At 43.0% G+C, this 23108-nt stretch overlaps 1 protein-coding gene across 1 annotated transcript; it reads left to right on the forward strand.

The window, feature by feature from the left end:
* Window positions 1-203: 203 nt before the first annotated feature.
* On the forward strand, window positions 204-23050 carry TBC1D9B (TBC1 domain family member 9B; the record flags this gene model as incomplete). Its single annotated transcript, XM_080352971.1, has 21 exons — window positions 204-321; window positions 2771-2881; window positions 5557-5675; window positions 6686-6914; window positions 7575-7833; window positions 8480-8687; window positions 8813-9025; window positions 9184-9345; window positions 9951-10101; window positions 10501-10715; window positions 11462-11579; window positions 12295-12580; window positions 13242-13371; window positions 14557-14655; window positions 15469-15537; window positions 16304-16544; window positions 16913-16978; window positions 17119-17190; window positions 18726-18773; window positions 19226-19332; window positions 20113-23050. 21 exons carry the CDS (start codon window positions 204-206, stop codon window positions 20803-20805), a joined length of 3714 nt encoding a protein of 1237 aa, XP_080209097.1. The 3' UTR covers window positions 20806-23050.
* Between the last annotated feature and the right edge of the window lie 58 nt (window positions 23051-23108).

A 23108-nucleotide genomic window follows, 5' to 3' on the forward strand; every position in this document is an offset into this window, starting at 1 on the left:
GAACCCTCAACCTCCTCCTGCGGAGCCGCGGCCCTCGCTCCCGCTGCCGTGAGGGCGCCGGGCCGCCAGGGGGCGCCATGGCCACCGGCGCGGCCCCGTGACCCGTCGGCGCGGCCCGGCCGCTCCCCCGGCACCGCCTCCGCGCTCCGGCCGGGCCCGGCCCAGCCCCGCCGAGCCGCTCCGCTCCCCTCCGCTCCGCCGCGATGTGGCTGGGGCCCGAGGAGGTGCTGCTGGCCGGCGCGCTGTGGGTCACGGAGCGGGCCAACCCCTTCTTCTTGCTCCAGCGCCGGCGGGGACACGGCAAAGGGGGCGGCCTCACGGGTGAGGCGCCGCGGGGCTGGGGGGAGGCTCCGGCTCGGGGCCGCTGCCGCCTCCCGCAGGGCCGAGCCGGGCCCAGCGGGGCTGAGGGGCCGCCCCAGGACGGCGGCGCGGGTCCTGTCAGGGCGGGGCAAGGAGCCGCTCGCCTCGGTGCTGGGCTGGAGCTGGGGGGCCCGCGGGTGCAGGCCCCGCCGGCTGGGCTGAGCCCGTTCTGCCGCTCCCGTCGCTTCCCCCCCGGTGTGCGAGCCCCGCAGAGCCCCGGCCGTTGCTGCGGCACCCGCAGAGGTGCCCGCGCCTCCCCGGTCCGTCCGCGCTCGGGCCGGTGCCCGCGCCCCCGCAGCTCGGGGGAGCCCGGGGCCGCGCCCGCTGCCGCCCGGCGGGCTCCGCGGAGCACGGGGCGTGTTGGGCGCTCCGGCTGCCCCGGCGGTGCTGCGCGGGGGGCAGCGGCTGTGGGGAGGGGTGGCCGGGACCGTCTTCTTCCCTTGTCAAAAATGGCTTCTTCGTCATACTCGTGTTGCTTTGAATTACTGAGGTGTTCTCTTTGGTGTGCTTTTTCAGGATTTAGAGGATGAAAGTGAGACGTAGTTTTTAATTAATGCCCGTATGAAAATTCTGCTGTGCTTGGGCTGGGGGTGAAATTGTGTTGGTGCAGCGCAGTGAAAACTGCCCCTATGTGCGAATGCCTGATAGCCGCGTTTGGTGATAAAACTGCTAATAACCTAACTGTTACCAAGGCACAGTGTTAGCAACAGCAGAAAATCCCCTCGCTTTTAAAATGCCCCATTTGTGTGCAAAATGCTGACACAGTTATGTGAATAATAATAAAAAATGTGCTTTTTACGTTTGTGGTTTATGCGCAACCAGTTTCATGTATTAGCCCCATTAACCAAATACACTAACTACAGAAATGACGCAGCTGATAACCATTGTTACCATGTGTCATCTCTTCACAGTATTCAAAATTATTTTGGATTGCCCTGTTTTATGTAACATAACATGTAATTTTGCTGTAGGCATGTAATCGTATTCTGGAATTTCCCAGGTTTTTGCAAGAAGAAGCGACACATGGTGCTACTCTGGAAATATCGAGTCAATGTTTGAAACTTCGTGCCTATTTACTTCTTGAGCTTGTTTAGCTCTTTCTTCAGAGCTCCTATGTATTAAAAGCCACGTGTCATCCTTAAGGAGCTGAACAACTGCAAACTGGCATTTTAGAGTTAGAACGCAAATATTTGGCCAAGCTGCAAGGGTGTTTAAGTTGCTGTCATACTCAGGTTCTTAACATCTCGTGTTACCAGTCCATATGTCAATATGTGACACATTCAGGATTGTTATAGGAAGTGTTCAGAATTACTTTTAAATCTGTATTCTGCCTAAAACTATACAGAAGAAATGTGGAGCCAAAACTGAGACCCGACTGCTGAATACATATGTATTTGTTTTAAGGATCACTAATGAGCTTGCTGTGGATGGTGCTTCCCTTGAAGCATGTTCAGTGGTATATTCCTAATGTGTTACTTCCTTTTGGGCAGCCAAGAGAGATAAAGGGGAGGAAGTAGCATGTTTCATGATAATGAGTGAGATATCAAGGGGTACAGTTTGCTCAGACTTGCCCAAACCACAGGGAACCCAGGGCCTCCCAAAGAGTGGTCCCGAGGAGCAGCCAGGCTCCCTCTCCAAGTTCTCATGTTAGAAAACTCTTAACCATGAGAATGCTGCAAACTTAATTTGCATTAAAGTTGCTCATAGAACATTATCTAGAATAACAGAGCAAAGTGTCATCTTAGATATTTGATTTGTATAGTAAATAGACTAATTGAAATAAGTGAGTATACTTTACGCAATCTGGTGGCTGTCAGCATTTATTCTGGAAGTGCCTACTATTTAATTTAATATATCAAAAATATTTTAACTTATGTATTATCAAATTTTGATTCTCTGCCTTCTTTCTTTGTTTAATTGAAGTACTTCTAGAAACATCACTGCAACCTGGGGGTACCAGTTTTTCTAGAGCCATTTGATTCATTTTGGATGAGTTATCTTACCTACTGTTTGCATAGGTGATGCCGAAAGACACAGTATTGAGAGCTCTTCTCTGTTTTAGTTTCATAGGTTTAAAAATCACTGTTAGCAACAGAAAGCCCACAGAGAATAATACATTTCACATTTTTTAGAAAACTCCTAGAAAGGTGATGGATTATAAGGAGGTTTAGCAGACATGCAGTTGCCATCTGAACTTTATCCATTACGAGTGGGATTGGTTGTAGCTGGTTTCTGGGGGATTTCCTTGCAGTGACAGGGTGTTCAGCTTCGATATTCTCTCAACCAAGTGCAGTTGCTCATCCGTCACAGCATATATGATACAAAATCTGTGTTTTCTTGTAGTGTTGACCCTGTATTTTTGTTTAACTCCATGTTGGTGTAACAGTGTTTTAATTTCTTTGCCTCCTAGGTCTTCTTGTGGGAACATTAGACGTGGTTTTGGATTCCAGTGCCCGAGTTGCCCCATACCGTATTCTGCACCAGACTCAGGACTCTCAAGTGTATTGGGCAGTGGCATGTGGTACGTATTGATGTGACTTGTCGGGGGCTGGGTTTGTTTTATTCCATTGTCTGGTTCAGGTGATCAGTTATCCCATGTAGAAGTATCCGTGACAGCTCAGGAAACTTTCTAGAGCTTCTGGTGGAATAGTGGAAGATGCCAGAAACAACAGAACTCAGTGTTGTATAAACTGTAGTTTAGAAACTAAACTGCAGTTTCTGCAGTTGTTAGAAGTTTTCTTTCTTCTAAGGTGTGTTTGTTTGCAAGGTCATAGTGTGATTGTTCAGAGAATAAAACTGTGATGATAGGGTTGCTGTGGGATGAAGTGTGTTGTGCCAAAACCTGCTTACCAGGAGCACAGTACAAGATGGGAGCACGTAGGGTCATTCAAGGTGCCAAACACTCTTAAGGGAATCTCTTTACTACCTTGATCCAGTTTATTTTTTTTCTGCTATTTTTGGCTTGTAATAGATGTATAAATACACTAGATTGTAGAATATATTACAATAATATTTTTTTAATACATCAAGTATCCTTGGCCTCTTTTACTTGAGAAGTGTAACTGCTGTGTTAGAAAACTATGGTACAACCTTGCAGTATCTGGTGGTGAACTTTGATTAAGGCTTTAAGTCCTACTGGTTGCTGAAAAGAAAATATCTTCAGAAATATTTATAGACTGACTTTGTAATAAGAATCTTCACTTCTCACTTTGTGTTTGAGATGTAAAATCTGAGCATGAAGTAATCATTTGCTAAGCCCACAAACGTTGATGACTTGTTTTCCCTGTTCTCGTCTTCTCCCTGGGCAACCGACACAATACTCCCCCTTGCAGAGCTACTTAAATTCTGCAGAAGAGAGGTTTAAAAATTGCAGCATTTCGCAGAAACTCAGTTTCCCATTTGAGGAGAGAAGATGCAGAGAAGAAGGAAGAAAACAAAATGGCAGCACAAACTGCATAGAATAAAGCAGAATATTTAGTGGCCTCATGTGCTGCAAATCTGAAATTTTATAGTATATTGAAACTCAGTGAATGTGTTATTTTTGTACAATTTCAGGAGTGCTGTAGTTGATATCCTCTATGCCTCAGTTACTTTTAAGAAATGCAGCATGGTCAATGGGTTGGGCTATATAACAACTAAATGGAGTTTGGTAAATTTAGAACTGCAGAGTTTTACTCCTTTGTGTGTGTCATTCTGATGTTGATCTTAGAAATACATCAGTTGTTGAGGCCTGGCTTATTTTAGCAATATGCTCTCACTTGGTGAGAGATGCAGCTCACATAACCAAGCAGAACACAGATTTTATTCCCCTGCCATTGTTGCTGGTCCTGTGGGTTTTTTGCATGACCAAAGCATCTTATGACTGATAATTGTGCCCTTAAAATAAGCCATTTAGTATTACTCAAAATCATTTATGCTTTAAAAATGTTGCCATTTAGCTAGGATAGGTGTCAAGTAAATTTATACACAGACGCAAAAGAAATGTCCCATCCATTGGGCTGTACACATGAACTCAAATTCATAGCCCGCAGTCCTTTGAGACAAGACAACTTACTTGCTTCTAGTTTTTGGTTTCAGGTCCTGGAGTTATTTTTGCTTATGAAACCACAGATTAGCTGGCACTGTGTTGTATGGTTGGGTGTCCAGCTACAAATACATGAAGACTATTTCATTGCTGAAGCTGCCTCTTGAAAAAGAAAAGTCAGAGCAATAGCTTTAGGGAGCTACTTGTGTTGTCTGCTGCTTTCTTCATTGCCGTCATTAAACACACTGAGGGGTCTAATGTACTCGCAGAGGAATCGAGGAGCGGGAGGCATGCTGTTAACAGTTTAGATATCCTGCTGCTCTTGTATGAAACTTCGGGAGACATATTTACTGGAATTTGGCAAAAAGAAACTTGCAGATGTCTTTGACTTGCATTTAAACTGATTTCTTTTTGTCGGCATTTAACACTGTTTCTTATCCTGTTAGAAAAAAAATGAATTATTTTTTAAAAACTACTTCTGCATTTGTATTCAAGAGAATGTAGCAATACCCATTGACAGAGAGAAATATTTTAGTAAACACAGATCTTTGAAATAAGTCATGGCAACTGAGTAAAGCAACGTTCTATAGAAAAGTTCTTTAAATTGGTTACACAGTGAAGCGTATCCTTTGTGAACTCTTGTGGATTTTGTAGTTGAAGACAACTGACAGATAAAAGTTGTGCTGAAATATTTTTATTTAAGAAAGCAAAGAACTTTCTGACATGAATATTTTGGTTGCTTTTTTTTTGCAATTGTATGCTCTCTGCTGACCACTGCTCGTCAAAAGTGCAGCCTTTTTGTAAATGTAAAAACTTCAGTTGTTTTGAAATTTCAAGGTTCTTTTGAAAGTTCATTATTTTTATCCTAGTATACCACGAATTTAAAAAGTACTTCTTGTCTGGAACATGAGAATGCTTTTTGTCTGGGAAAAAAGCTGTGTTTGGTGTGCACTAGGATGATGTATTGGCAGTGTGCTGATTATCCTTGGTGGCAGTGAAGACATTTAATGAGAAACATAATGTTGGTGTACATCAAATAACCTTGACCTGTGGACAGTTGGTGTATTTCATGTGTCCTGATGACTCTTTGGTAATTATTAGTTTCGTGCTGTTAACTTGTTCTGATGTCTTTTTACTTTGCTGTTCTCATAATCTTTGACCCCTTCAATTAGGATCATCTCGTAAAGAGATCACAAAGCATTGGGAATGGCTGGAGAATAACTTACTGCAGACTCTGTCCATCTTTGATAACGAGGAAGATATCACCACCTTTGTCAAGGGCAAGATCCATGTAAGCGACACATTTCTCTGAAGACTTGCAGATCCTGAGAAGGAATGGGGAGGTGGTTTTAAGATTTTTTTTACTCGTGGGAGGGAGGAAGCAAGAGCTCTATTGCAGGACTTCTCTCTCCTCCCTTTTCAGACACACGTACATCATGTACTGCACACAGTATTACCAGCATCACGTTAGAGTCGTAACGCTGGCCAAATGGGGGTAATGGAATGGAAGTTTTGGGGGTAAAGGTTTATGAGCAGCAGATCTCAAGGAAGAGCCTGCTTAGGTGCTCCTCCTAAGTAAAAGACAATGCCTTTTTAAAATCCTTGCACATTACACCTCTGAGGCAGACAGAATGTTATTATAAACAAGGGTTCATCTAGCAACAAATATGGGAGAGAGAATTCTAGTTTGTGAGCAGTGTACCTGCCACGCCACGATGGCCTGGGAGCCATCTCCTCTGGGTATAAGGAACCGCACCCCGGCTCCTGCTGCGCCAGACGGGTGCCTCTGCTTGCTGTGCAGTTAACACATTCAGATTCCAAGTCCACAAGTTCTCCAGGGTAGAAACTTGTAAATACAGGGTCAGATTCTCTGTATTTTCTGTGTGTATGTCTAAGAGAGATGGTGGTCATGTGTTCTTCCTTCTGGCTAATCAAGATCTGGCAGATGATCTTTTTCCTGTTGAAGAAGGATATTTGCAAGTGAAAACAGACTTCAGTTTTCCTGCAGGGTGTTCAAAGTGTTCCCAGGCCAACCATGAGAAACTCAGTCGAACGTTAAACGCGAATGCTTGCTGCCTGTGCTCGGGAGCAGATCCCAGATCATAGACTCCCAGACTATCTGACTGCTCATTCTATGTCTTTACTATTTCTCTTAACATGACAGGGGAAATGATAACTGCTGTGTCATATTTCTTTTTTCTGTCTTCCCGGATTGCTGCTATGACCTTTTGCTGTATATTATGTTTGTCAGCAGGCATATTCCCTTCCATTTCTTCTCTTTCTCCTCCCATGTCCTTTCAGGGAATTATTGCTGAAGAGAACAAGAATGAGCAGCCCCAGGGGGAAGAGGATCCAGGTAAATTCAAAGAGGCTGAACTGAAGATGCGGAAGCAGTTTGGAATGCCCGAGGTGGAGAAGTTGGTCAATTACTATTCCTGCAGCTATTGGAAGGGCCGTGTGCCCAGGCAGGGTTGGCTGTACCTCACTGTCAATCACCTCTGTTTCTACTCCTTCTTGCTGGGCAAAGAGGGTGAGTTATAAGCCTGCATGTTGTTTTTCTGCCACTTCCCATGATTGTTTTGATGCAGTTGATCTTTTGTGTGACCTTTTTTTAAGCTGTCAGGTTTTCTTCCTTTTAGGAATCCTTTGAACTGTAGCTAAATGCATAGATCAGTCTTTGCACTCAGGCAGCTCAGTGGTGTTTAGACTGAATGGCCGAGTCATTTTTCAAAACATTTCTCAAGTTGTACAAGTACACCTTAAGTTTTACTTCAACTGAATTAGAGAACCAAGCAATATTTTGACTTTGGTGAGTTTTATTTGGAATCACCACCAGGACCCAGTATTTACAAAGCTTGAATTTGCTAGAAAGAGAGAAAGAAAGAGAGAGAAGGAAGGAAGGAAGAAAGAGAGAGAGAAAAAAAACTTGAGTAATCATAGCTGAAAGCATTTACTGCCTGGGAGATGGTCCTTTTGGAACTGCATTATTTCTAGTCTAGTTAATCCCAAAGATTATTTCCAAGTATCTTTAGAGAACAGTGTGAAAGTATGAAGAAAATAATTGTCCATGTGTAAGAAGGGAGAATTGCTGCTACACTGAGAGCTTACTTGCTGCTTGAGCTTCATTTATGATTGCTTGTTGTTTTGCTTCAAATTCTAATAGTATTTTTTTAACTTTTTTTTTTCCCAGTTACATTGGTGATCCAGTGGGTGGATGTAACCCAGCTGGAAAAAAATGCTACACTGCTGTTCCCTGAGTGCATTAAAGTAAGCACAAGGGACAATGAACTTTATTTTTCCATGTTTCTCAACATCAACGAGACATTCAAGCTGATGGAGCAGTTGGCTAACATTGCTATGCGGCAGTTGTTGGATAATGAGAGCTTCCTACAGGACAAGTCCCTCCCAAAGCCCAGGAAGCCTCTTAAGAACATCTCTGCATTAAAAAGGTATATGTTTCCAGCGATGAGAAGACTGATAACATGGGATTGTAATAATAAACCTGCATTACTGTGTAGCTCCCAGGTGCCACTAGGGTTTTCTCACTCCAGGAGCTGCATCACTTACTTCAGTTGTTAGCCCTCTGCCTGTTCTTTCTTTTTCCTGTCCCAAATTGGTGCTGAGTTCACACACACCCTCGTGTCTTTCTCGTGCATGACTAGGTGCTGTCAGAAGGAATTTTCAACTAGAAACTGTTGAAAATCCTGTTTGAAAAAAAAACGTGAAAGAAGAAAATGACATCAGCCCCTTTGTCTGAAGTTGATAATTTGTAAAAAGTCATATACATTTGTATAGTAATATGTCCTCCCACTGGGGACTGTTCTCTGCAGTTTCAGAATCTGATGTAACGTTTAAGTTTTGCAGATGCATTTGCGTATTTTATCTTGTATTGCAGGACATACCTTGTCAGTGAAGCATGTCTGGAGGCTGAAAAAGGAGTCAGATAAGGGGTGGCACCTCAGTTAGAGAAATGAATGCTAAGAATACACAGCACAGTCTGAAGGTTGTGATTGGAACAAACACTTAACATTAGAGTTTGAGTGGCTTTTTCAAGTGAGGAAAAACCTCTGGGAACCACTCTTTACTTTTCCTCAGAGACCTGGATGCTCGAGCCAAAAATGAGTGCTACCGTGCTACTTTCCGGTTGCCCAAGGACGAATGCCTGGATGGACACACAGACTGTACCTTGTGGACACCGTTCAACAAGATGCATATTCCTGGCCAGATGTTTGTTTCCAACAATTACATCTGTTTTGCCAGCAAGGCAGAGGAAGCCTGTCATCTCATCATTCCTCTCAGGGAGGTGGGGATTTCTTAGCTCTGTGTTAAGACTACAGACCTTTTTTGTGTACTTCTCGCTTTGGTGAGGTGCTTTATAGATAATGGAGTATCTGCTAGATCCAAATGGCCCTTGTCTTTGTCTTCTAGGTGACAATAGTTGAGAAAGCAGATAGTTCCAGTGTCTTGCCCAGCCCTCTGTCCATCAGCACTAGAAGTAAAATGACCTTCTTCTTTGCCAATCTGAAAGACCGAGATTTCTTGGTACAGAGAATCTCTGACTTCTTGCAGAGAACGCCATCCAAGAAACCATGCGGCAGTGACAGGGAGTGGAAGTGGAATTTGGCTGATCCTGCTTGCGAGGTACTAAGGAAATAGCTGGGAGGAGTGTTTGTCTGCTTTTCAGAATGATGTTCCTTGTGGTGTGGTAGCAGCGCTCGTCACCAGCAAATGATGTCTGTTTGTTAGACAATTAGCAGAGGAGGCTGCCTGAGCTGAGATGCTTCATGTTCTGTCCTCAGGAGGTTCCAGAGTTGCCCTCCAGCAGCCCGCTCGCAGTTAGTCCCACAGCTGCTCTCAGCAACCGACCTGTCAACTTCTGCGCTGGGGAAGTGCCAACAGCCTCGCAGGGACTGCTCAAACTGTTCAGAAGAAATTCCGAGGAGCTCTTAGGACCCAAAGGAGTAAATAATACTCTAACTTAACTAACTATAAATAGTTTGCTGTATGTTAGAGATTTCCTGTCCTGCTCTGAGACTCTGACAATGCATTTTATCCCTGCTCAGTCCTGCAGTATCACTGCTGTGTCTGTCACAGTGACAGGGCTGCATGGATGTAACCTGACCATCAGTTTACTTTGTCAGTACTGAGATACCTGAGATACTTGACTAGAGGCTGAGAAATGAGTGTTACTGTGTTTCTAGGATGTAAATTCATGCCTGTGAAGAACTGCTTTTCTTCAGATCAAGGAAGCAGAGAACTACTATCTCTGCTTCTTAGTTAATCATCTTAGACCATGGTTCTACTTGAATTTATGTAGAGATTTGCAAGTTGTAATGCCATTGCATAGCCTGTGTTAGCATTGTAAAGACTTGAGTTTAAGCAAGGTCAGAACTGATTCGGAATGGTGTAGATTAGCATACAGCCTTTTATTCAGCAGGAAGAAGAAAGGCTTTAAATGTCACAATGCATTTCTCTTGTGTAGGCCTGAGTATACTCAGAAATCACCTGTCCTATAAACATAAAAATGCATTAATCTGCTAAAATGGCCATATTTGTTCCTGTGAAGGCAAAGGAGAAGATGAAAGAAGAGTCTTGGAACATTCATTTCTTTGAATACGGGCGAGGGATGTGTATGTATCGCACTGCCAAGACTAGGGAGCTGGTGCAAAAAGGAATCCCAGAGAATCTTCGTGGAGAGCTGTGGCTCCTTTTCTCAGGTAGGAGGTTGTGCAGGATACTTTAACAGCTAGCAGGAATAAGCTTTCTGTACATCTCACATGAAAAGTTCTAAATCTTAGCTTATTTCAGAAGAAATTAACCACACACTAACTCCACCTGGATGACACTTCATGGTGTTTTTGCCAAAAATGTAGCGATCACATTCCTGATACAACTTTCTTCATGGGCGTAGTAGCTCTTTGGCCTCATTTGCATTTCAGTGTTGGGACCTAGGCTCTAACATGATGATTTAAGAATGAGATTGTTACTATACTTTCATAGCTATTTGTACTTGATGAGTTTTATGTAGTGCTTCCTGGCTGCCTCCTCACTGAAACTGCAGGCAGATCTGTATTCCAAAGCTCAAGAGGTGAAGCACTATTTGTTTGTCATTACAGGGGCTTGGAATGAGATGGTGACTCATCCTGGTTACTATGCAGATCTTGTGGAAAAGTCAATGGGAAAGTACAATCTTGCTACAGAGGAAATTGAGAGAGATCTGCACCGTTCTATGCCGGAACATCCTGCCTTCCAGAATGAGCTGGGAATTGCTGCCCTCCGGAGAGTCTTAACAGCTTATGCATTCAGAAATCCAACAATTGGGTACTGTCAGGTAAGAAAGAAGTCTTAGACTTGTTAGCCCTACACGGTGACCATGATTGACTTGGGCTTTTTCTGCAGTTTTTTGTTCAGTTTCGGACTTTTCCTCCATGCTTTCCCTGTGTAAGTGTGAGAGTAGGAAAGAAGTTGTGATGTTGCAAGATCTCTTTAAGTATCTTTTGGTAGAGCATTTAAATAGACTTTGAACATTTCTGTTAGGGTTAATGACAGAGTCTTTTACTACTTTTTCCTTGTGGAGCTTTCCCTGGTTGAGCAAAACTGTCTTCTGGTTTCATTAAAAAGAGCAATTAAATGGAGTAGGTGGTGATGCGCATGGACAGTACATTGAAAATGAAGCCAGTTGCTGGTTTGTGAAACAACTCAGTAGAAATTCAGATTCATTTTGTATGTTGCTCTGGTATAAGAGGTCCTCATTATGTTCTTCTGTTATGACCAAATTGTTACAAAGCTTTTTATGAAAACTTTGAATATTATACTTAGTCACATTGGTTAATGAGTGCTTGCAAAAACTCACTGTATTATTTGCTGCCTCACAGAGGAACTGAAACAGGAAGGTAAATTGGCTCACAAGGTCATCTGTTGACTCAGATACCAGTAAAAGCTGGAAATAGATGTGACTCTTAGTGACAGTTTTGCTGTTATCAAGCTTTTAAAGTTCAGCTGGTCTGTAATGACAGAGTCATGAACATCTTCATGTTTCTCTCCTATGTCTGCCTATCTAACTCTGCCGGCTTGTAGGCCATGAACATTGTCACGTCAGTACTGCTGCTGTACTGCAATGAGGAGGAGGCTTTCTGGCTCCTAGTGGCTTTATGTGAGCGGATGTTACCAGATTACTACAACACCAGAGTAGTGGGTGAGTCTTTGTCAAATTCATGCTGGAGCCTGGATTTTCAGCTGCAGTTCCACCGGGATCTCTCAGGAACGTTTCATTGTTCAGAATGAATTAAATATAATGGATTTTAAAGATGATGAAGCACAACCCTGTTCCCTTTAAAGTTAGAGGCATGTGATGGAGACATAGGAAGAGACACTACAGACTGCCAAGGTAGTAGTACTACCTTGTAGTGACAAGGAAGATGAAGTCACTAAAAAATGGTATCAAGAGGGACCATTAGCAGTAAGGAAAGCATACCTAGAAGAAAAGTAATTTGGTTATTTTTTACCCATCTGAATGATGTGTTAAATCTTTGGACTAGGCTTCCAGGAAAGGTTAGTGAAAGCACTGCTTAATGGGCTTTTAAAGTTGGTCTCTGTAAAGGAGTATAGTTTGATGTAAATACTTTATCAGTAATCTTCTACCCCTCATTTTAGGGAAAATGCAGAGATCAATGAGAGACTGTCTTGCTGCATGCTCTGCAGTATAGGAATAGTCTCTGTCTAGGTACATTATTTTTAATGAGAACAGGGAACCAATCTAAATAAAAGTGTTAATTTTAGTTCTGATGTTAAGAGGCTTATATGAAATTAAAGTGAACTCACACTATTTTGTTTAATCATTTATTAGCTTGAGTATAGTACCCTGCTACCACCAATTTGAGTTCTACTGTTAGTTTTGTTTGTCTTCCCAGGTGCATTAGTGGACCAAGGCATCTTCGAAGAACTCACACGAGAATATCTTCCACAGCTGGCAGAAAAGATGCAGGACCTGGGAGTGATTTCCACCATATCCCTTTCCTGGTTTCTCACTCTCTTTCTCAGTGTCATGCCCTTTGAGAGTGCTGTGGTCATTGTCGACTGTTTTTTCTATGAGGGAATCAAGTTTATCTTGCAGGTGTCATTGGCCATACTTGATGCCAACATGGAGAAGCTGTTACAGTGCTCTGATGAAGGTGAAGCCATGACTATTCTGGGCAGGTACCATTCATTGTTCTTATTTGTAACGTAGTAGCAGTACCATTTAGCCATCATCTCTTTCTACCTAATTCCATTACTGAGCAGGTCACAGATAACACTCTAGGACGAAACTTGAGCTCCAGAGGGGTTTGCTGTTGCTTTCTGCCACAGCTGAAATTAGTTTTTGGCTCAAGTATGGAGGAATCCCATGTTTCTGGAATTGTTTGCTTTGCAGCATCATGCATTCCTGCTTCTCAGTTTGAATTTGAACCCCAAAGGGTTGCTCCTCTGAAATTCACAGAATTCTGATCTGCTGTTAAATCCTGGCAGGAATTGCCCTGTATTATAGAAACATAAAGCTTTATCAAGCAGATATCTCCCAAGTCTAGTAAATGTAAGATTTTCTTGTTTGAAATGTGAATCTCTCATATACATACCAAGGTCTTCAGCTTACTACTAGAAACCCACTTTAAAAAGAGTAGGGACCCCAAAACTAGGGTGAAAATCAGCTTTACTTCAGGTACATTGAGGGTAGCACTGCAGGTTAGCTGGAAAAAAATAAATTTTCCTTCATGTTTAGATTAATGTTACAAAGAAGTTCCAAATGATGCATTTAGGTTATTACTTCTTTTCTTGGACACTAATCCTGGAGTCTTGCATCTCTTCTGTTTCTTCCCCACAGATATTTGGACAATGTAGTTAACAGACAGAGCGTCTCTCCCCCTATTCCCCACTTGCACGCCTTATTGACAAGTGGAGACGACCCGCCACTTGAAATCGACATCTTTGAGCTCATCAAAACATCCTATGAGGTAAGATTCTGGCTTAGTTTTCACCCAAGAGACTTTTCTCTACTGACATCCAGTTTTATACTTTGTGCAACCAGAATTTGAACAGTGTTCATAGCTTGAGGTGCTCATGGAGTGCAAGCCCAAGCTATTAATCCTCCTTTTCGGTGTGAGTAGAGCACAACTCTGTTGTCTGTTGTGGAGTACGAAGAGTCTCCCCAACACCAGTGGCGTCTAAAATGAGGACTACAAACTAGTAAAAATTATGGAGCAGAGATTTCTTCCTGCTTTGCCAAAAAAAGTCTCTATTGTTACTTGTACGTGAGGATTGTTACTGCTAGAGAGTTCGGGAGGGAAATTCAGGTAAAAATTGTGAGGTAAACTGCAGAAAAGTGGAAGCATCCCAGTTCATGTGCACAGGAGCCCTGTTCTGGGTTCCACATTATATTAACAGAAAGGTGACCTGAGAATGGTGCCACTGCTGTTGAAATACCTCTGCAGTGGTGGAGCTGTACCTCATTATTCATCAGGAGAAAAAACTCATTAAAAATGTGTGTCTGAATGGTGGAAAGAACACAGGCAAGAGAACTGATGTTTGACAGTTCTTTGCTATGCTGTGGTAACTGTGGATTCATTTCCCTTTTTATCTACCGTTCTTCATCTGGTCCCCTTCCAGCTGCTTACAGTCAGGCAGCTCTCATTTAGCTAGGTATTTTGTTTGTTTCTTCAAATCGACCATCTCTATTTGTTCCTTTTTTTTAAAAAAAAAAAAGACCGTCACAAATTAATCTCACTTGTCTGACCTAGGCAGTAGAAAAGCCCGTTAACTTTGGTGTTTGTAGCTGAATCTCATATGGGTCCTAGAAGAAAACAGGGCTGCGGGGAATGACAACCTGTCTGTTCTCTTATCTCTGCCACAGTACGGGATCTGGATTTCTGTCAGTCCTGACAGATGCTTTTTCAGCTGCTCTTTAGAAACCTCTGATGCTGAATTTCTCATGAATTCTGAATGACTTCTCTTGCAGGACAGGGGTGAATAGGGAATAGAGCTCAAGTTTTTTCTCATCATCTTGCTGCTGGTAAAAGCCTCCTAGGGGTTTTAGATTATCTCTGAGGGGAGAGTATACTTGTTAAAGAACATGTAATTGAAACAGGGTTTGTTCTTTCTTTAGGAGGTGATGTTGACCTGGTCTGCTTCCTTTCTTGTAGAAATTCAGCAATCTGAAGGCAGATGACATTGAACAAATGCGTTTTAAACAAAGGCTGAAAGTGATCCAGTCTCTGGAGGATACAGCCAAGAAGAGTGTGGTACGTGAAGCTCAGATTGAATGAGCTACCAAATGGCATATTAATGGAATGTGTTTTGCTGTGAGCATCTAGAAAGTTTGCCCTGTAGCGGACTCAGTTTTAAGTGACCTAGATAATTGCAGTTAATGTGAAAAAAATGGTTTTACTGGCTGGAATAATGGATTTTTAGTTGCCTTCTTCCCATGGTTCTCTTTAATAAAATGGATTGAAGAGCATGATTGAATTTGTTATTTGGTATGAAGGGAGATAAAAACCACTTGTAGGTCTTGTAGTAGTCTCTACAGCTTGGCACTATCAGTTTCACTGCTTGCCTGGAATCTTTGAGAAAAGCTGGCTAGCAGGTAATTATTTCCCTGCCATTTAGAGAGTATGGTAGCGCATTAGGGAATCTTACAGAAGGGGAGTATCCGCATCTATTGCAGTTATCTCGCACATCCTAGGTGGAGAACCTCATCCACGTGTTTCTTTCCCTGTTGCTTTTCAAGCATCTGAGTCAAATATCTGAAGATAAAAACAAGACAGGGGGGCAACACAATCTGCAGAGTCAGGTCTGAGCGAACAGGAGATAAGCGCAGTCATTTTTTCTTGCTGCTCAAAATGTCAGTGGTTTCTGCTTGACCAGAAACTGTCTTCCTGACCTGTAATCCACAGCAGTGGGTGATAGTGGAATGGTTGTTTTCTCTCCCATCCTGTGTAATATCTCCTTGAACGTATTTTCTTCTCCTCTGTGCTACACAGATTGTTCAGTGAGCCATATTTAATTTTTCTAGCTTTGAAATAAATTGTTCACTCTGTCTTCTCCCTAAACTGTAGGTCCGAGCTGTATCTGGTGACATTGGTTTCTCTATTGAAGAACTGGAAGAGCTGTATGTGGTGTTCAAGGTAAGAAGTTAGAGTGAGTTAGTGTTCCAACATGGAGAGAACAATTACTGAGATAAGTTGAAAGGGAAGCAATGACTTTGATTCTTAATCCAACCTGCCAGAGACAGATGTGGCATTCTGTTGTACATGGTGCCAGTGAAACTGGCGCTATTACTATCCATTGATTTTTCTTCTTTTTTTTTCCAAAGATGCCCAAAAACATTCACAGTATTTGAATGATACTCAGAAAGAGATCGTGAAGTCTGTGTAAAGGAATGTCACGTAGCACTTAAAACAGAGAGCTAGGATTGACGCTACCTCAATTTTTATTCTTGTGTTTGCCATTGACTTGCTCTGTAATTGTGACAAAATTACTAAAGTGCTTTGCCTCTATTTGTCAATGTATGTATTTTTAAAAGAGTGATATTACTGAACTGCATTTACCAAAATTACTGCAAACTCAGTTGCCCTGTGCTGTAGACTCAGGAAGAGAGGCTTAATTCCAAAACCTGCATGTTCCCTTCATAGTAAAACCCAAGTGTCATTTTGTTCAAAGTTGAGTTCGTATTTTTTCACTTAAAATTGTTATTTGTGCTTTTTTGTGAAATCCCTGTCTCTTCCTTCATTTAATATTATTTCGTAGTGAAGTAACACTAGGAATAATGGGGGAGATGAACAGTGTGTCCTGAAATCTCTTTTCTGCTTACTCGATGCTCTTCTTGAGCTATAACAAAGTCTCCACTTGTAGTGAAGTATAATGTGACCTATTAATCCTTTCTCTCCAAAGGCAAAGTATCTGATGAGCTGTTACTGGGGAAATAACCGTGCTGCCGCTGCTCGCCGAGATCAAAGTTTACCCTACCTGGAGCAGTATCGCATAGACATGGAGCAGTTCAAAGACCTGTTCATCAGTTTGACCCCCTGGTCCTGCGGCGCACATACGCCTGTGCTAGCAGGGCGTTTGTTCCGGCTTCTGGATGAGAACAGGGATTCTCTCATTAACTTCAAAGAGTTTGTGACAGGCATGAGTAAGTGGTGCTTTGGGAGATGATGGAATATTGAAAAAAAATACGTTTCTGTCCTTTTCCAAGCAGAACTAAGAGGAGATAGTGATGTTTGCACTGTCATGAAGGGAGAATGACAGCCTTACAGGCAGCCACAGGCAGAACAGACGGTGCCTTTTTGCTGCTGGGCAGTCTCCTGTTTTGGGAAACGATAGGTGGCAAACCAACAAGATGCAGCTTTGCTGTGGATCTCTTTACTGCTTCTGCGCAGGGCTTTGTGCACTTAGTGTTTCCTCATTGCTTCTGATCTCATCCTGTTTTGAGCCTGTGAGCAGAGGGTGATTCTTTATCCTAAGCACTATTTTTCTTAACTATATTTTTTGTTTTCACAGGTGGGATGTATCATGGTGATCTTACTGAAAAACTCAAAGTACTTTACAAACTGCATCTGCCTCCCGGTGAGTGATCACTGTCAGATATTGCTACTACTGAGCATGGTCTGTTCTGACATGCAGTTGAAAACAGCAGCCTCAAGAATTTTGTGATACTGCTGTTAATTATCTTAGACATCTTAACTTTTCCTTCTCTGTAAATACAGCTCTGAATCCAGAGGAGACAGAGTCTGCTTTGGAGGCCACGAGTTATTTCACAGAGGATGTTACGACAGAAGGTAATGCCACACTTGCTGCCTTTACCTCTCATTTTAGGCAGGAGTTGCAGCATAAATCCATGTGCTACGAATGGTGATTTTTTTGCAAGGCATGGTCTCGTGGTGGCAGCATGTTGAGATTGCCAGTGTGTTTGAGTTCACTGTATTTGCTGCATGATGGGAAAGAAGTTTGGAACTTAAAATCCTCAGTGCCCATTCCATGCAGGACACAGCGTGCTCTGAAGCACAGTCAGACTGCTGAGGAGCCGTGTGCTTTTACCAGCCCGTCTCCCACCATGATTTAGGTCTTTCATGCAAGTCTCATTGCCTCTCTTCTTGTTTTTGTTTCCTTCTCTGTGTCTGTCTATGTCTGGCCTCTTCTTCTGTTTTATCTGGGATATTGTCCCCTCAGCCCCTCTTTCTGCTGCTCAAGTATCTCCTTTTGTCTCAGAGCTGGATTTCTGCCTGCACTGTGAGTCTCAAGGTCAGTCCGTGGATTATGTGCATGCATTGAGCATGGCTATAACGCTGATATCATCTGCCCACACCAATGTGTTATTTTAAATACTCTGAAGTTGTTGCTGCTGCTCCTCTCTCGTGATGCTCTCACTGTGAATAAAGTGCTATAAGTAATCAGATATCTTTCGGTATATTCTACATATTGAGTTTCAACCTTGGTGAAAATAGGTTTTGTTCAGCTTCTTTCAGTGGAATTTATCTCATCCTAGAAACTAGCAGGGGGAAAATATGCCCACAGCAGCTTGTGGGGAGTGCTAGGGTTGCTGGCCTGGGTAGATGCTAACCTGTCTCCTTCACAGTCTTCTAATTTAAAACAATAAGGATCCATGGCATTGAATAGTAAACTGTTAGTACACTAATTTACTGTATTTCTTAAAATACAATTTTAGGGCTTGTCATATAGGAGGTCAGATTATGTTAATTGTGCTAAATGTTTACCAAAATGTAATAATGCTCAGAAGAAATCTGAGTAAGTACAAGGGGTTGTGCTCTTTGGTGCTGGGTGGCTAACTTAATAGTCAGAGTTGAGCCAGGACTTCTATATAGTCTAGTGACAATGTAGGGAACCAGAAGCAAAGTTCATGAAGTTAGACTCTGCAAATTACTCTCAGAGTGTCAGTTCAGCCCGTAAATAATGGTGAGTGTAGCTCTTAGTCACATTTATGCTTAGCAGTGGTTTGGTTTTTTTTTCCATTCATTATCTTGTTTTGGATAACCAAATGTCTTCATCCTTACACCATCACATTCCTTAGCTGTCTCTCATGTCTGTGTTTCACCCTTTCTTTTAAGAGTTCTGTCCTCTGCCTTAGCTCTTCAACCCACTTTTTCAGTGTGGCTTTTTATCCAGTTCATCTCTTCGGCTCCTTGTTTCCACCTCGTTCTGTTTTCTCCTCCAAACATTATGTGGGAATGTGAGATGTAACTTCCATTAAATATATTATTTTATAATTTTAATTTGTATATGAGTTATGTTCTTCATGTGATTATTGCTGAAAAATCAGTTATTAATCATTCTTTTATAATTCCACAATTTTTAGAAACCCAAGAAGATAAAGGAAGGAGAAATGAGAATGGTCCAGAAAAAGGTAATTTCATCATAAATAGACCACAATCCAGTCTTGTCTCTCTCATATTATGAACTGTTTATTGTCTGTTGCTCTATCAAGGACACCTTTCAAAGTGTCCCCCATGGACAGAGGTAAAGTGGGATGTGAGCTGGGAAATAAATCTCTCTTATGCCTTGCTGCTCTGACCCTTTTACATGCCAAGATTGTACCATTTGTAAATCATATTTGGTAAGTTGTCAACTCGTAGAGTTCATTTATGAGAAGTCACGTTGATGCAGCAGTGTTAAGATTTTTGCTCTACTGAGCTGGATCAGATAAACCAGCAGAAAACAACGCTGCCTTCCTGGTAGATGCGTTCCTGAACTGTCAGTAAAACCTGCTTCCAGCATGATTATTGCTTGCACAGTGTTGACTTTTTAAGTCTGAAACCATTAACCACCTGACAGTAGTGGTTTGGTCTTGCCTTGCAGAGGAGAAAGGTACCAGTCCACAGGACTATAGATACTACCTAAGAATATGGGCCAAGGAAAAAGAGTCCAAGAAAGAAACCATCAAAGATCTCCCCAAAATGAGCCAGGTAAGATGTGAATGTGCAGGTTTCCAGTGAGATGACTGACAGCTTAGTGGGGAATTCAGCAGTATGTGAAGCCATTTGGCCAGCATACTCAGTCTGTGCCTGTAGTTTGCCCTGCTGTTCTGGTCTGGTGAGCTTTTGAAGCCTCTACTTCCACGTTTGTGTTGAATTCCTCAGTGAAGGTGGACAAAGTGCTGTTTTGACCAGTGAAATGTAATTGATTCTCTCTGCCTCACAGACCAGTTTTTGCTATCAGAACTGCAATCTATGTTTTCACTCCAGAACAAGATGTTTCAAATATGCCATCAGTCACAGAAACTTGTTTGGCTTTTTTGATTTTGCATTGCCTCGAATTACAGCTGCTTGGCAGAGAGCAAAGAATGTGGTTACAGGAAAGAGAGTCTGGTGACCGGTGTGATCTTTTCTGTCTCTAATTTCCTTGATGGGCACTACTTACACCAGTTTGGAAATGCTTACAACCTGACCACAAAAGAGTAGCAGGACAGAAGGAAAACTTCAGATTTTCTCAGATGTGAATATGTGAGTGCTCTGTTCACCTGCCAGCAAAAAACCCACCACTATTACATTGCTGTGTCTCGATTTGGCCACTGCAGCAGAGAAGAGTTTGTCTGTATTGGACTGTTCTGAATCACTAGTCAGTTGCCATTTGGTGGGGAGGCAAATAAACAAGGAGTCAGTCAGGATGGTCCCTGTTGCTTTATCTAGCACTGTCAACTTTTTTCAGCCTGAAATATAGTTGTTGTTTTTTTCTGTCTTTTAAAGGAACAATTCATAGAGTTATGCAAGACCCTTTACAACATGTTCAGTGAGGACCCGGTGGAACAAGAGCTCTACCATGCGATTGCCACTGTAGCCAGTCTCCTTCTGCGAATCGGGGAGGTTGGAAAAAAATTTTCCAACAGGCCTACGAGGAAGTCCGAGGACTGCAAAGCAAACAACACCCAAGATCCCGGGAGTGAAGAGGAGTCACCAACGTCTGAACAGAGTCAGAACTCAGCAGTGGAGCAGCAACGCCAAACTGACTGTGAGGACAAAACCTGCGCAGACACTCACCCTGAAAAAACACAGCAGGAGAACCAAACTCTAGGAGATGGGTCAGGGGAAGGACAAAGCTCTCCTTTACAGCTGCTATCAGATGATGAAACCAAAGATGATATGTCCATGTCGTCTTACTCCATGGTCAGCACAGGCTCTCTGCAGTGTGAAGACATCGCGGATGACACGGTCCTGGTTGGCTGTGAAGGCGGCAGTTCAGCTGCCAGGTATGGCAGCACCATCGATACTGACTGGTCAATCTCCTTTGAGCAGATCTTGGCTTCTATGCTGACAGAGACAGCCCTCGTAAACTACTTTGAGAAGAAGGTCAATATCCTGCAAAAGATCAAGGATCAGAAGAAGGCGGAGAGGCAGTTCAGTTCATCCAGTGACTATGAACTTTCCTCCGTGTCAGGGTGAACTCAAGGAAGCAGGAATTTGTCTTTGGGAGATAAAACAGGGAGTTAATGTGGCAGATAGCAGGATGGTTTGCTGTTTTGTGTTTGGGATTTTTTTGTTTAATCGGAGACCAGTAACTACACAATTACAATAGATTCCTATCGATAAGGGGCTTCTGACAGTGACTGTTTTATGTAGGTGCTTCTTTGGCTACTCTGGCTGACAGATTTACATTCTCAAGAGCCATTAGAACCCGATAGCCCCTGACATGTAGAATTACCACCATAAATTATGCATGTCTGCCTTTTGCTACCTTTTATTTTAATGACGTTTTATTTCAGACAGTAACTGCTCCTTGCCTGCCCTTGTTTGCTGTAGGTCTCTGGGTAGCTCGCACAGCAGATGCAGCCTGGCTTGAAACCGTGTTCACCTCTGGCTGCTGATCCGAGAGCTAACGCAGCATAGTCCAGTGCTATAGGACCCTGACCTACAAATAGTCTTGTGAGTTCTTCAGTGCTGTCCTGTGACTCAGCAGCTGTCATGCAGATGTGCCCCGCTGCTCCCAGCACCCTAAGGTCTGAACAGAGTCATTTCTCAGCTCTGCAGGTTTCTTTCAGAATGTGATTTGGCATTTTCATAGTGTACGATCACGTTCTTTCTCCTTTAGCATTCAGGAGTTTTCAGACACACCTTGTTTTCTAACATTTGCTTTCCTAATTCTTTGAAAGCCATGGTTTTCAGTTTGTCTGGGAAGCCACAAGTTCCTTGACCTCGGTGCAGAAATAATATTAAGTCAATCAGTGGGCTCATGACGATTATAATGAGGGCATATGTTCCTAAATTAGAAGTCGGTGAGTCAGTCTCAGCATTACATGGCGGTGGCACGCTGGTCTGCTGGATTTTGTCTGTCCAATTTTTAGGAAGACCCCTAAGAATACTCATCAGTCAGCCCTCACAAAGGCTTGGGGCAGGAAGATGTGCAGGAGGAGCGTTGTGCCACCTGCAGCTGCTCAGTATGTCCTTTCTGAGCATCTCTTGTACAAAGAGCCTAGCAATGTATGTGCTATGAGAAACTAGTAGACGTCGAAGGGCGTTTCTACCTAAAAAGGACAAAATCAAAGCAGTGTGGCCCTCTGCCATCAGCCCATTATGGGAAACCTCAATGGAGCAGATCTCTTTCCAGTTAGAGACAAAATACTGGGAGACTGAGTGACTGCTCTTCAAAATCAATTGAGACCGGAAGAAACAACGAGTTAGCCTTCTGGTAGTAAGGCATCTGCTCCAAGGAAGGAGAATTGATGCTGTTCCTATAGATAAATTCATCTCGGTGCACAGACGTCTGCCTGGCAGGGCCGGAGCGAGCGGCGCTGCTGCTGGGTGTGAGCAGCCCCTGCACTGCAGGAGGGGTTTGCGGCGGCTTTGGGCTGGTGTTCGGAGTGTAAAGGCCGGGAAGGACCCGTTGGGTTGGATGTTCCCATTTAACACTACTCTGTGTGCTACTCAGTGTTAATTCCTTGTGACATTCTCTCTGCGTATTCACAGCTGGTACATGTTTCTTATTCGTCTGCCTCCTCTGTCCTGTATCACTGGAGAGCAGCCATTAGTAAAACGGCTTTTACTAATTATTCAGTAATTTATTGTAATTTTTTAAAAGTACAAATAATACATGTGATTTTACACTGTCTTGTCTGTCTTATCTGTTATGTACTCAATAAAAGAACCAGAATCTTGTAGGCAACCTTGACTGCCATGTATTTTCTGTGAGCTCATGGAGCGTTCCTTGTGCTTTGACCCTGATGTTTATCTGAAGGAGAGGACTTGGTGTGAGTGGAGTCTTTCCTCCTTTTTTCATCTTTTTTCTTATTTTTTTTTCTTGGTCATATTTTATCTTTTTATATTTTTTCTCGTTCATTTTTTAAATATTTTTCCTTTTTTAAAAAATATTTTCTCCTTCCTTCCTCTCTCTTTCCCTTTCCCTCCCCTTTCTCTCTTCTTCTCTTCATTTTTTTTAATCTCGGTTTTCCTTTATTCAACTATCACTCTGTATTTACTTTCCCCATAACAGGCTCAGGCAGCTGCAGGTCGGTGCAAACCTGCCATGTTTTCCCCCGTGCGAGCAGGTCAGTTCTGCTAAACGCAGCTCCTGGTGCATCGACTGCGAGGTGCCGCGTTGAGTCTTCCCGTTCGAAGGCAGATCAGGCCAGTTAATGAGTATTTTTAATACCTCCTTAGAGGCCGCAGAGCGGCCCGTCCCCCCGCTCCGTCACGGCCGCCGCCAGCTCGGGGGGCGGGGCGGGAGAGGGGCGGGGCGGTCACGTGGCCGG

The sequence above is a fragment of the Nesoenas mayeri genome, assembly GCF_963082525.1.
Source record: "Nesoenas mayeri genome assembly, chromosome: 14".
Taxonomy (NCBI): Eukaryota; Metazoa; Chordata; class Aves; order Columbiformes; family Columbidae; genus Nesoenas; species Nesoenas mayeri.